This window comes from Rhineura floridana, chromosome 1 (genome assembly GCF_030035675.1).
Source record: "Rhineura floridana isolate rRhiFlo1 chromosome 1, rRhiFlo1.hap2, whole genome shotgun sequence".
In the NCBI taxonomy this organism is placed as follows: domain Eukaryota; kingdom Metazoa; phylum Chordata; class Lepidosauria; order Squamata; family Rhineuridae; genus Rhineura; species Rhineura floridana.
The window spans coordinates 264,567,817-264,581,562 of NC_084480.1; the positions used below are offsets into that span (position 1 = coordinate 264,567,817).

The 13,746-nt window shown below is 41.0% G+C and overlaps 2 protein-coding genes across 6 annotated transcripts in view; one reads left to right on the forward strand and one right to left on the reverse strand.

Annotated features, from left to right (window-relative positions):
* LOC133371939 (E3 ubiquitin-protein ligase RNF4-like) lies at nucleotides 1-5,428 on the reverse strand. 3 transcript variants are annotated; one of them, XM_061599997.1, is made up of 2 exons: nucleotides 4,803-5,428; nucleotides 1-982 (listed from the first exon to the last, which is right to left on the reverse strand). In XM_061599997.1, the coding sequence occupies exon 2, from the start codon at nucleotides 938-940 to the stop codon at nucleotides 92-94; it is 849 nt and encodes a 282-aa protein (XP_061455981.1). In that variant the 5' UTR covers nucleotides 941-982; nucleotides 4,803-5,428; the 3' UTR covers nucleotides 1-91. The 3 variants fall into 3 exon arrangements, with proteins under 3 accessions (XP_061455981.1, XP_061455990.1, XP_061455999.1); XM_061600006.1 differs by lacking the exon at nucleotides 4,803-5,428 and adding an exon at nucleotides 4,712-4,796; XM_061600015.1 differs by lacking the exon at nucleotides 4,803-5,428 and adding an exon at nucleotides 4,412-4,543.
* The window catches only part of YTHDF3 (YTH N6-methyladenosine RNA binding protein F3), a 26,762-nt gene continuing 18,029 nt past the window's right edge, over nucleotides 5,014-13,746 (forward strand). The window contains exons 1-3 of one of the 3 annotated variants that reach the window (XM_061599987.1): nucleotides 5,014-5,368; nucleotides 6,870-6,894; nucleotides 9,380-9,450. Coding sequence is in view for 1 of the 3 variants with exons in the window: in XM_061599969.1 (XP_061455953.1) it covers nucleotides 5,345-5,368; nucleotides 6,870-6,894 (49 nt within the window). In the remaining 2 variants the exon portion in view is untranslated. The remainder of the gene's footprint in view (nucleotides 5,369-6,869; nucleotides 6,895-9,379; nucleotides 9,451-13,746) is intronic. The other 2 variants (XM_061599978.1, XM_061599969.1) reach the window with 2 other exon arrangements.

Consider the following 13,746-nt stretch of genomic DNA (forward strand, 5'->3'; position numbering starts at 1 on the left):
TGTGATCTGAAATCCTTTATTTGCAGAGGTATACATTTATGAGTTATCCACAGAAGTTCAATTCAGATCCTTCAGAGAAGAATCTAAAGTTTCATATATAAATTGGATGATACTGTTTGTAACCAAGTTTCTTCCTACAAGTTGGGCAAGAATTAGCATTTCTTAGAGAATCACGGAGGCACTGACTACAGAAGACATGACCACACTTTGTTGATACAATGAGCCTTCCACTCTGTACAATCTCAGAGTAGCCATCCATGCAAATTGGACAACTCACAGTACCTGAACGTCGTGAACTTGAAATTCCATCTTCCAGTAATTCCAATTCTCTGGGCAACGTACCAGTCAACACAACATCGTTATCTCTTGCTTCATCATCATCACTACTTAATACACAGCTGTCAGGCTGTTGTTGGCTTCGTAATTCTCTATTTCTTCGCCGACAAACATTTTCTTCAACAATCACAACAGAATCATTGTGTGTCAAATCAACAACTATTGGTTCTGAAGACTCACAAGTAAGGTCTACTACTTCTTCATAAGCACTTTCTTCAAGGTCGATTGGCTCTACCTGTGAAGCTGCTTCAGCTGCTGAAGCAGCAGTTCTAGTTTGCTTGCGAGTTTGTCTAGAATTAATTGTTCCTCCACAATGCTTTTTGGGCATCTCTGTCTTGTCCATTCTTTCACTGGAAATCAAGGGTGTGGCTGTGGCAGTTGCTGCCAGATCGTTTCCAGTGCTAGAAATGGGTGCAATGGCAGCCATTTGCAAGGAGGCCACAGCAGAAGTGGATGGGGATGAAGAGGAGGAAGCAGTGGTTGAAGAAGCAGGCTCTGAAGGCTTGATCTCGAGGGCACCTGCTAGACTTGCTAAGCCAAGGCCACCATTCCTCTTGTTCTTCCTGCGCTTGGCCCCACAACGCTTGGTATCAGTTGGGCTCATGGTATGTAGAGGCAGAAGAGGCCAAACTCTCAAACTAGTATCCTAGGAATAAAAGAAATGTGTGTGAAATCCTGACACATGAACCCCAACTCCCCTGCACTTATACAAATTTCCAAGTGACAAGCCACAAAACACAGAATTTTACCAACACTATAATATGTGAATGTATCTTTAAGAAGTAAACTTTCCATTCCTCCTGACTCTCTGGATATGTCTCTCTCGTATTGTTCACCCCTGCCTTAGCTAAGCTGTGTTGTAGCTGGAACAGAGGTTGCTGTTCTGTTAAGACCTTTGTGCCATCTGCCCAATTCCTGACTCTGAGAACAGACTCAGAGCTGAACTACATGAGTAGGCATCCCCCTTCAAGGGACAAATAAAACAAGATTATATAGTGTCAGAAACAGGCACTTAGAGAGGTGTGGAATAGGGAATTAGAACATATACAGCCTAAACAATGGGAAATTGCTTTAGAATCTATACAGAATGATTCTTTAGATTTGATTTTGAGATTGATCCAGCACAAATTAATATTTTGGATATACTGGACTCCACAAGGTCTGTATAGCAAGGCACTGTCCAATACACAGAGATGTTGGAGATGTAACACTGAAAATGCCTAGTTGAGGCTTATGATGTGGGCTTGCCCAGAGACATATTCTTTTTGGTCTATAGTTGTGATCCATATCAATCTTGTATTCGTGAAATCCTTGATATTTTCAGATATATGTTAAAATTATATTCCTGTAGTATGGGGATTAACAGGACAACAAAAGTGGACTTTGCAAGTTCTTATGGTTGCTTATATTTCAAACCTGGAAGGATAAACACCCACCATCTATCAGTGAGGATATCACCATCCTGGCTACATTTGAATATATTTCTTATAGACATCAATTTTGTGTGGATACCTATTTGGACATCTGGAAGGCTTATATTAAATTATATGTTTAACGTAATGTATTGTTTAATAATGAATGTATTACTGGTTATTGTACTCTTCATGTGGGCTGATGGTGGTTTATTATTATTTTTTTAATAATCCTTTCATTTTTCTTCTCCTCTTGTTACATTTCCTGATAAAAAATAACAAAATATAAGCATCGTATTTCTGGCTGAGCTAGCGGCAACCAAAGGAGAAAGCCTGCATGCAGTACTGACTATATTATTTATTTATTTATTTATTTCGTTTCATTTTTAGACCGCCCATAGCTAATAGCTCTCTGGGCGGTGTACAAACAGGATTAAAATACAATAGTATAATAAAATCAATAACACATAACAGCAAGTTAACTAACAACGTTAAACATGAAAACATTAAACATTAAACTGCCTGGGAGTATAGCCAGGTCTTAACCTGGCGCCTAAAAGAAAGTACCGTAGGCGCCAGGCATATCTCCTCAGGTAAGCTGTTCCAGAGTTTGGGGGCCAACACAGAAAAGGCCCTAGATCTAACAACAATCCTCCGGCCTTCCTGATGAGTTGGTACCCAGAGGAGGGCTTTAGATACTGAACAAAGTGGACGGGTAGGTTCATATAGTAAGATATGGAGAAATTTAAGCCACTAACAGAATTATGGTTAACAGACAACCTGGAGAAAGCGAGGAGAAGCTTCAGATTTACCCAACAGCCATCAAAGCCTCAGCCTGAAGAATTTAAAATTGCTCACATTCCATTATTAGAGATAGGGCATTGGAAACACAAAAAGATCCTAAACATATCCTGCAAATAAACCCTTGAAGGAGCCAAAAGAGCATTCAGATATTGAACCAAGAAAATATTCCGATTCTGAGAAGTATCAGTTTTGGCAGTACAAGCTTGATGGGTGAAAAAGAGTATTAGTAGGAGCCCACACACAAGCAAGCAATGGCTATTGGTCTGTATCAAGTAGAAATATATGCCATGTTTGAACAGAAAATGCACATAGAGCTTACACCTAAGGAGGACCCGGCTAAAGCAAAAAAAAGGCAGTGCAGTACAGAAAATAACTGCAGATGTTGTTGATGTGCTCTCAAGCCGAGAGCATGCCCAGCATAAGGCGTTACATATTATAACTGTATTGGAACCAATGGTTTTGCCAAGATGTGTAGATCAAGCACATTTTGGAAGTGCCATTAAACAAAAGCATGCATTAATAGTTCCCTACACAATTGGACTTAATGAACTACATCTCAAATTCTACATCACATAATTTGGCAATCTGTATCACCCTGAACTTCATCAAGTGAGTTCTTGTGGTTGTAATACAAGCACCCTCCAGTAAACATGTCTTCCTCAAGCTATATTCAGATTAAAAATCCTGGGAGAATTTCTAGCATGCATCTATTTGGACCTATTTGTATCCCCAGTGATCAGTGCATACAGAAAAATGCCATGTGCACTCCTAGAAAAACTAAAAGCTACTCTACAAAAGCTTGAGGCTACACAAGTCATTGTGATCAAGCTCACCGAGTCAACAGCATGGAAACTGAAGAAAGAGAAAATACATCTCCCTTAGATTTTGCTTGACCAAGGAGATCTAAACAGAGCCATTAAAAGACAGCACTACTCCATCACCACACTGATGAAGTGCAAAGAAACCTGGTGAGAAATAAACTATTTGCAGTTCTAGAGGAGATACTGGCAGGTGACACTGGACAAAGAATGAACAAAACTCTGCTGAAATGGCTTCTCCTGTATGAGAAATTAACATATAGATGCCAGTTTATCATCAAGTCTGCAAGTTACACGTTTCAGCAAAAAAAAAAAAAAAAAAAAAAATCATAAGCAATGCTGTGGGAGTACATATCAAAGCAGATGACATGATCACTGCAGCAGCTACAAAAGAGGCCAGATGCTATTGAAAAGTAAATGCTGGCTAGAGCTCATCATGAAGGTGAGAAGTTCAATAAGTAACAGAAACAGTACCTAATTTGATACTGTCAATCAAATATATGGGCCATGTCATCTCCAAGAATTGTGTAAAACTAGATAAAATGGAAATGGAAGTTATCAGCAAGATGCCACCACCTGAGGAACTAGGTACCATTAAGTACCTAGCACAATGTATACCTCCTGAGTAAAGGCTGTTGTGTGCTGCCTTGGGTGGGCTGTGCTCAGAAGGCTGGCATACAAATGATTTCATTTATAAATCAATACACAAATGCCACCTCGCAATAGGGACCAGACCAGCAGGAGCCCATTGCCATAGTCCCAGGTTCAACATTGGAAGAAAAGCTAGGGATTGCTTGGCACCTGAAGCATGGGGAGGGGAAACGTTAAACACTCAATAGAACACACTTCTTTGTTTAGAATGGTCGAGTGGAGATTCGAACCCTGGACTCCCAGACCTTAATCCAACACTGTAACCACTAAACCACAATGGTTCCTACCTATAACGTTGTGACTTTCAAGCCACATCGCTCTCCGCTTGCACAGGTCCTTTACGCGCACCAAAGCACACCCTTCACCTTTTCCATGTCAACCGTGCCTTACCTTTTAAAGATACGTTCTCCTTTCCGTCCCCGCTTTAGTCGCTAACTTTTAAAGCAGCTCCACGGAAGGGAACGGGCCTATTGAGGAAAGAGCCCTCTGAAGGCTACAGCCAAGGCCTACCTGTCACGAACACCCACCCATGTAATGGCAGCCTCTCAGGAAGCAGTTCGCTCTCCCCTCCTCCGTGACACTCACCGTACTTTCTATAGGGCTCAACCACCCTAGAGCAGCCTCAAGCCCTTTTTTACCACGCAAAGCCCCCAACGGACCCCGCAAAAGGACACATTCTCTTATACCCACCACAGGAACACCGTACGACGAAGTTGAAATCTACAGACATTTCCTCGTACAGCGTTTCCTCGAACAGCTTACCGCAGAAAATCACACATACCTTTCTCTTTCAGGTTCCTATAGCTCTAAAGCCAACCTCTGAAAATGCTGACATCACTTCCTCTTTCTCCACCCTAATCAACCGAAATTGCACGCGCGCCCTCTCGCTATTTGCGGTGCCTATTACATACGGGACATTTAAGGCGGCTCTGGCTAGTACGCGCGCGCACGGGTGCGGATAGCCGTTTTTTTAAAAAAATATATCCACGTGATATGAGACGGAAAGGGAAAGGTCGGCTGCGATGTCGTCAGCGGAGGAGGGGGGAAGAGCGGAAGGTCAGAGTGCCGTGGAGCGGAAGTAGGATCCGGAGCGCGTCCGCCATTGTGGGAAAGCGGAGCCCGGAGCAGAGAAGGAAAGCCGTGCTGTGTCCAGCTGGTTCCTTTCAGAGGTATCGACCAGGCTAGGAGCGCCCGGGCTGCGGAGACAATCAGGCGACGGCGGCGGGGAGAGCGGCGAAAAAGGCGGTGGTGGGGACTTGAGGAAGAGGCGGAGGAGGCGACCCAAGCGGAGCGGGGTGAGGGGATTGCGGCTCCCCGTGAAGAATGTCAGCCACCAGCGTCGACCAGGTAAGATCTCCACCTGGTCTTGGCTTGCCTTGGTGGGAGGATGGTTCGGACTTCTCTTTCTCCTCGTCCCGCCGTCCTTTCGCTGGGCATAGCGGGGATCCGCGCCCGCTACATCCGAGGCCGTGGGACTCCTCCCCTGTCCCCAGGCCCGCCCCCTCTGCAGGCCTGGAGGCCGCTCGGCCTGGGGCCTCCCCACCGAGTCCGTGAGACGATCCTATTGCTTCTCTTCACAAGTAGGCCCTTTTTTCTCTGGGGGCTCCAGCACTTTTCGCCCTAGCATCGCGCTGTGTTCTCTTCCAGCTCTCTCGGCTTTCCCTCGCAAGTGGACTCGGAGGGTTTCTTACTGACAGTGTTCAATCCTTTTCTCCGTGCAGCCGCCTCTTGTTTCTTGTACGGGAAATTATATCTTTTTACGACATTTTATTTATTGATGGTCTGTCTTTATACGTGTTTCGTGATCTCTACCTTTTATTTCTACGCAGATACTCCTTGTCTGCTTATATCTTCTCTCACCCTTTTCTGGTCTTCCCTTTTAAATTTTTTCAGCATTGTTCTTGTCTCTCTGAGGGTGTTTTTCCAGTCGTGATCCTCTTAGCCTCACCCTACTGAGCTTATCCCTCCCTCTGCGTGCACATTATTTGTGCAGTAGAGACCTGATAATGGAGGTGTCTAGTGAACATAAAATTGAGGTGTGTGTGTGGGGGGGATCATTGGTTTACATCTTGCAAGTCGGAGTCCACGTTTCTGCACAAGTTCCTTATTCAAACCTGGAAACTCACTTTTGAAATTACTTGTTTTAACATTAGCCCAAAGATACTAATACTGGGTTTTCTTCATTCTTTCAGTATTGAGTAATGTGGGGAAGTCATTAAAGAGTCACAGTTGCAAACTCTAGTGTGATAATAGGGGGAAACAGAAATGGGTGAAGACCATTTGGGGGCAGAGAAATGTAGTTTAGTCCTTAGTATGGCTAATGGACTTCACTTGCTTCAGTTATTATCATCTTCAACAATGAAGTGTGGTGTCCTTTTTTAAGTTGCAGGACAAGGAAACATTTAATAGAGTATCACACTGGAGCAGTCCTTTTATGTATAATTGTTGCATCTTACAAGCACCTTGTTATAACTGATTTGATGTTATCAATAAAACATTGCTGAAAAAAGAGAGAACGTAGTAGCATGAAGCCTTCAGCTTCTAAAAAAACCCACCTGATTCTGCCTGTTAAGACTACCAAACTTAAAATATATGACTTTCTTCTTCTGTTCTGTGCTTCTTAATGATAGACTATAGCTAGGTATCTTAACATGTGCAGTAATATTGGAGTCTGGCAATAATCCCGATACACATAATTGTTAGAATGTATCAGGCTTGCACCACTCCAGTCATTTTTATTTCTCATCATCTTTATTGTGTCTCTTAAATCAACATATTTGAGCTTTGTGATAGGCTTTAATGTTTGATTCCTCTAATTTTTTTTTTGTTTTTGCTTTATCATTAACAGAGACCTAAAGGACAGGGAAATAAAGGTAAGTTGTTTCTTCTGTGTTAAGGTTCATTGTCATCAGTAATGGAATTCCATGTTTTCTCTGGAGTAAACAGTTTCATTGACAATTTGTACGGGTGCAGAAGTCAATTTCATGAGACCACACCAACGTAAGAACACAGTGTATAATTTATTGCACTTATAAAGTAGAATTTCCCAAGCATGTTAGCATGTTACATTACCCATAATACCTTGGTCCTGCTAACCAAGCATCATGAGTGATCAGGTGATCAAATGACACAGCTCTTTTGCTTTGTTCCTTTTCAGTGGAAATGTTGGTTGAGCATCTAGAGTACCTTTAATATTAAAAGTAGATTTGTCACAACTATCACCTTGGAATCTAAACAGATTTCCACAAATGTCCTTAAGTTAGTTTATCTAGGGATCGAAGCCATTGGGGGGTGTCAAATTGGTATTCCTCTGCAGATGGAAGATATTCGTTAGCAGAATGGGGTAGGAGAAAGTGTGGTGTATCCGCTCCCTCCTAGATCTGCTTGGGAGGGTTGGGAAACCCTAAGGAGCAGGCATGGGGGGGGTACGAGGTGCAGGTTGGAGGGAGAATTCCTTAAAATTGCCCCCCTCCCCATTCTGCTAACTCAGGTTTTGGAATCCTTAGGACTTCCAAATATGTCTGAACTAGAACGCCCATCATACCTGGCCATTGGCCATGCTTACAGGAGCTGAATGGAGTTGTCACTCTAACAACGTCTGGAGGGCCAAAGGTTTCCACTCCTGCACTAATTGTTAGCAGCCAAACGATACAATCTATCAGCAAAAGGATGCTATTTGGATGCCACTCTTTCTCATTTCCGTTTACTTCGATGCTTTTCTGTCAGATAATTCAGCAATGGATTTGTTTTCTGATAACTTTCAAAGTACTCAACTATTCATTCTCTGCATTTTTGTGACTGCCCCATGTTTTTCACCCAAGTCCAGTGCCTGTGTTCTGTATATGGATTATTTTTCAGTCTGGGCCCTATATGTGGAAAAAGGATGGTTTTTTAGGGTGGAAAACCCTTGCACCTAATACTTGGGAATGTATATGTAGTACACCTTGTTGGTGCAATGAATGTGCATGTAAACACACATTGGTCAACACTGTCAGTACTAGATAATCTGTTTAGAGATGAGAAGAATTTATTCCCCTTCCTCTAACAAATGCTAGCATACGTCACAATGAGATAGTTTGCATACTGGAAGGACAAGGTGAGGGAGATCTTCGGGATATTATATTGTTGCTGAACTAATTTAATCGCATAGAGTAATTCAGCCTGCAATCCCATTCCTGTTTTCCCCTACAATAAGCCCTGTTGAACTCATAGTCATGTATGGTATTATGATGTTAAAGTGCTTTAACCTCAGACAAGTATATAGTGTTGTATCAGAGTCATACTCTGAGTAGGCCTATTGCAATCAGTGAAATTGAATCAGACAACAAAACATAAAACCTTTAAAATGCCAATAAAAGCAAATAGCACATAAGAAAAACAATATATGTTATGAACATATAAAAGATCACCAAGACAGAAGGTTAAATACCTCCCAGAATAATATGGTGAAAAATCATCAAGGAAGTTTCTGTATGTGAAGAGTTAATAAGTATGCTTCTGCTGACAGTATTAAAGGAATGGTTGTTCAGTTGGCCTTGTAGCCAGTGTGCTAAACTGATCATGGGTAATGTCATCAAAATGTGAGTGCTTCTCAAGCAATGAGAAACAGTGACATATGAATGATAAAAAGCGAGTATAGAGTTAAATGAGGATATCATTTATCTCTACATACAAGATACGTATCTTGACATGTTTTAGTCTTTAGCCTGTGCTTTATGCCACATTCTTGTCAGTTTTATTGCAAAATATCAATGTGTCCATAGCTATGCTGCTAAAATATAATAAGCTATACATGGGTTAAGGACCTAGTTTTGTTTGAAGTGAGAGGTAAAGCTTGTTAAACATTATCTAGTCATAATCAGCTCTTAACAAATAATGAAATTATATTGTATTCTTAGGATCAGTATCGCCAAAATGTTTTATTACTGCTCAGTTATTAAACTCCTAAGATCATTGATCTTGCACATGTGCGCTTTACATCACATCCCAATTAGAACATTTTCATGTGCCTAATTTTCTATAGAGCAAGTGTTAATAAGACAAACGAAGAAGTTAATTTCTTGTCAGGGGATAACATCCAACATTGTACAAATGGATTTTGGCTGCCCAAGGGAATTCCCCTTCCTCTCCCCCCCCCCCAGCCAACAGCCTGCAACCAAAATCTGTCTTAAAGCATTGGGGAATCAGATTTTGGAGCAGAGTTTTGGAAGCGTGCAGGGGGTGGGAAAGGAAGAAGGGGAAACTCAGTTGTGTAATCGGGTGGGCATAACTAGATGTCCCCCACTGCAAAATGTATTTGTTTCCATTATTGCAAATTAATATTAATAAGAGAGCCTTGATTGAATTTTGTTTTGCCAGAAAAGAACTCTAACTAGCAGGTCGACATCTCTTTTTGTCTCCCTCCTTAAACTCGAAGGCTTGTATCTCAGGTATGCATGTTTACTTAGAATCAAGGCCTATGGAATTTAGTGATCTTACTTATTTATGACCCGTAACAAAGTTATTGGGACTGTTTCTAATAAAGAAATATAAATAAAGCTTAAATACAAAATAAGAAATAGCATCAAAAGGAGCATAACTAAAACAAGAACAAACCTCACCACAACCCCAAGTTTAAAGCACAGATATAAAAACTGAGAGGCCCCAATTATAGGAGTCATCCTGTTCACCTGGCAGTAAGGAGCCTTTTGAGAAAGCTATTCCATCATGAATGTCACTTACTGGAAAGACTGCTCCTGGTTGTTACCCACATTATTTCCTTTGCCGGCAGTTCTTGCAGTAGGGCCTCCAAAGAAGATCCCATGGGTTAGGGGCAGATATATATGAGAGAAGGTGATCCCTTGGGTAAACCAGTCCTTAGCTGCCTTGTTATTTGAAAGTTAAAGCTAGCACTTTAAATTGGGCCCTGCCACAAAACAAATCGTGCTATTCTAAGGCATCTCTAGTAGGTGTTTTTATTTCCTTTTTTAAACTTATCCATGGAAAGAGATTATATAATCTTAAGGAATGTGTTGAAAGCCTGTGTAGTACAGCAGCTAGAGATACCATCTTATCAGGAGGTTCGTTGTGTACAATATAGGAAACGGACCTTTAGTGTGGCAGCACCTACCCTGTGGAACTCCCTCCCTTTGAATATTGGGCAGGCACCGTCTCTGCTATCTTTTCAGTGCCTTTGAAATACTTTTCTTTTTCAACAAGCTTTTTAAGTTGAGAGCTATCCCAGTCTGTCTCTGTGTCAGATTTGCTTAATATGTTTTTAATAATGCTTTTAACCTTTTTTAAAAAAGTTTTTAAAATGTTTTTAACACTGTTTTGCCTTAATGTATTTTAAGATTTGTTTTTATGATGTTTTAAAGTGTTTTTAGTGCCTTGTTTGCCGCCCTGGGCTCCTGCTGGGAGGAAGGGCGGGATACAAATTAATTAAATAAATAAATAGAGCACTGGGCTTAGATGTGGGAAATGGGTTGGAATCCCTGCTGACCAATGAAGCTCACTGGCCCTGTGTTGCACCCTAATTTACCTCAAAAGGTTGTTGTGAGGGCAAAATATCACTAAGCTCCATAGAGGAAAATAGGGTGCAATTACCTTTTTTATAAATTTTGAAATTTTGTTATTCCTTTGTAAGTGTGGATGGAATTGCAGTTTTAATTGTACATACTTCTCTGAATATGATCTTGAATTACTGGCAGTGATGTCTTGAGTTTAATGGTATATTCTCTTGGTTCCAAAGAAATGTGTGAAACATAAAACAGTACTCGAAATACATTGTTAGGAATGGTGGATATGTCATGTGTTTTCCTGCAGATCAAATAATGAGATTATTAAAACTAAACTCTGCAATTCAGGAGTAGATCTCTTCACTTAGGGAAGAACATAAATTTTATTGCAGATTGTTTGTACATTTAGAAGTTCACTCTGCTGGCAGATAACTGTTGCTGAGTTAATAATTCTTTTTAAAGTGTGCTTTAATTACTTGAGGAGAATCACTGGTATGTGACTCTGTTTCTTTTCCAATACAGGGTTGGTCTCCTTTCAAACATGCTATCAGTTAAGCGACAAGAGAAAAGGCTGTGTTGTTTTAGTGAGGCATTATGGAAGGGAATTTTCCCCATCAGTTTTATTTTATTTATTTAAATATTTATATACCACCTGCTATGCAGGAAACTCAAGGCAATGTACAACAGTATCATGAAGTATAATACAAATACAATAGAAATAAAATCAGACAGACGGTAAAAATATCCTTTAAATCACATAACTTCTGCTATCAGTTTCCAGCAAAAGCCATGGAAAAAGGTTTCATCATGCACTAGAATTGTATCACTTTTGACACATTTCTTATTTCTGTGGGCAGCCCATTCCAGAGAGTGGCTGCTACCACAGAAAAAGCACTTGTCCTGGTTAATGTAATCTGTAGGTATAGGACAACCAAAAGAGCCTTTATAGGTTATCTCTGTAATGGGATAGGTCTGGTAGAAGACAGCATTTGCTAGGATAATCTGGTTCCAAGTTGCATGTTAAGACCAAACCCATAAACCTGTCCCAGTTGCAAATTTGCAGCCACTGTTTAACAGTGGAGTTACAAGTCCATGACCAGTAACTTAGCAAATGCATTCTGTGTTAGCTGCAGCTTCCAGACTAATATTGACGGTAGACCCAAAGAGTGTGTTACATTAGTTAAGTCTTTATACAAATGCTTGGGTCACTGTAGCAAGATTCTCCTTGGCCAGGAATAGCTGCAGCTGGCATACCAGCTGAAGCTGTTAAAAGGTGGTCCCCACCACTGTGGCCACATGGGCCTCTAGTGACAATTATAGATCCAGGAGCATCCCCAGACTTGGTACCTGCTCTTTCAGAGGGAGTGCAACCCCATCCAGAACAAGCAACATACCTAATTTCCAGACTTGGGAAACAGCCCACCTACAGGTCCTCTGTCTTGCCAGAGTTCAGCTTCAGTTTGTTGACCCTCATCCAAACTGCCACTGTGCCTAGGCACTGATACAGAAGCTGCACAGCCACAGCTGAACACAAGGTCTGTTTCCTCCTTCACCACTGTCCTCTTACTTCTGCAGCCAGATTCACTATCTGAATGTATTGTACGGATGAAATAAAATCTTGTATTTTCTTATTTTGCATTATCTGGTTATCTTGTTAGCTTTTAAAAATATGTAGATGTTTGCAGCAGGTGTTGGGAGGAAAACAGCGTGAATATGGATTTTTGGGTTGTGGTCTTTCCTGTCCACTGCCTTCCTGTGGTCTTTACAGCTGATACTAGGAAAAGCTTTCTATCTGCTCCATGTGAGAGTGCCCCCCCAACTCTCTCTCTCTTTGAGAATCTAGTAGCTTTAAGGGAATGTTTTGGTTAGGGACAAAACTTTTAGCCAGTGCTCTAAAGACTACAGAAGAGAGTGAGGAAAGGATGTAGACTTGAGATTAGGTAGAAAGCAGAATGATGGGGTTAGTAGCTGCAAACTGGGATTACTGACCTGCATGTGGGAATGTGAGGCTTATTGCCCAGTTCTGCGTATAGGCTGAAGTCTGTTGTTTTCGTAATATGGAATACTGTTTCAGAAGTGGTAGACTCCCTTACTGAAAAACACTCTTGTACCTTCAGAAATTAGGGTGAGTAAGGAAATTAAAATAGCAGGAAGCAGAATTTGGATATGGAATAACTATGATTTTTAGATGTGGAAATCAGACCCACTGGTAGCTGTACTTTGCGAGTGGCTAATTTGAGCCTTTTCCAGATGGTTCTCCAAATTTTTCTAAGTAACTGAGTGAAGTAATCTAAAAATGAAAACGGGAGACCTTGTACAAAGAAGACTGCTAACAGTGCAGCTATGCTAGAAGTATGGCTGAACATATCAGTCTTCTGGGTGTGATGCTGCATAATTGGGATGCAGTTCTTTAGCTGAAAGTTGAGTAAGTGACCTAGTGGTATGGATGCAGTTTGCAGGTGCAACTTGGAAGTTTCCTGAGTTCTTTCTATGTATGATACTCGCATACAAACAGCATAACAAATCAAATTTTATTAGGTACTTTGACTCCCTGAAAATCCATGTGAAATGCATGAGGCAGATGGTTGTTTTTCTCTAGCAAAATTAAAACCACCACAAAGCTCTGTGAACACACAGTGAATATAGATTACAGTTCACAAGCTTTGCATATGGTATGAAGGAACTGAAGATAACCCTTCCCCCCCAATGCTGGGAGAATCCATGTCCCCTTCCGCAATTCTTCCAATATTTCCCACCCCGTGTGTGTGCATGACATAATTTTCCCGAGAAAGAAACTTTAAGCTGCTGTATTTTTACTAACATATGTGGTTGTTTTGACCTCAGTGATTGGTTGGAGTTGCATAGTACAGCTGGGTTTTGTGTCTGCAGAGTGAAATTGGAAACCTGAAATCTCTTGTATCCATTTTAGTTACTTATAGGGCAAAGTGTATGTTTTAAATGCTCAGAACATCTCTGGGTCTTGTTTAACATTAAGAAGGACGAAGCCTGCATTTATTATGGCTCTGTTTAAGTGGTAGGCTGACTGCAGTATGGAGATTTGAGGCTGTCTGCTCACATATAAAAAAGTGTTATTGCTTTTTGCAGATAAAACTGCAAATACATTATTGCCACTTAGAATTGTTCTGTAGGGTGTGGTGAGAACCCTATTGTAAACAAAACCAGATTCCAATGTTACATTATTGGAAAAGTAGGTCATGTCAGGCAAAG

Excerpts from the sequence above, each read along its gene's own strand:
- LOC133371939 (XM_061599997.1), bottom strand. The coding sequence starts at position 940 with ATGAGCCCAACTGATACCAAGCGTTGTGGGGCCAAGCGCAGGAAGAAC.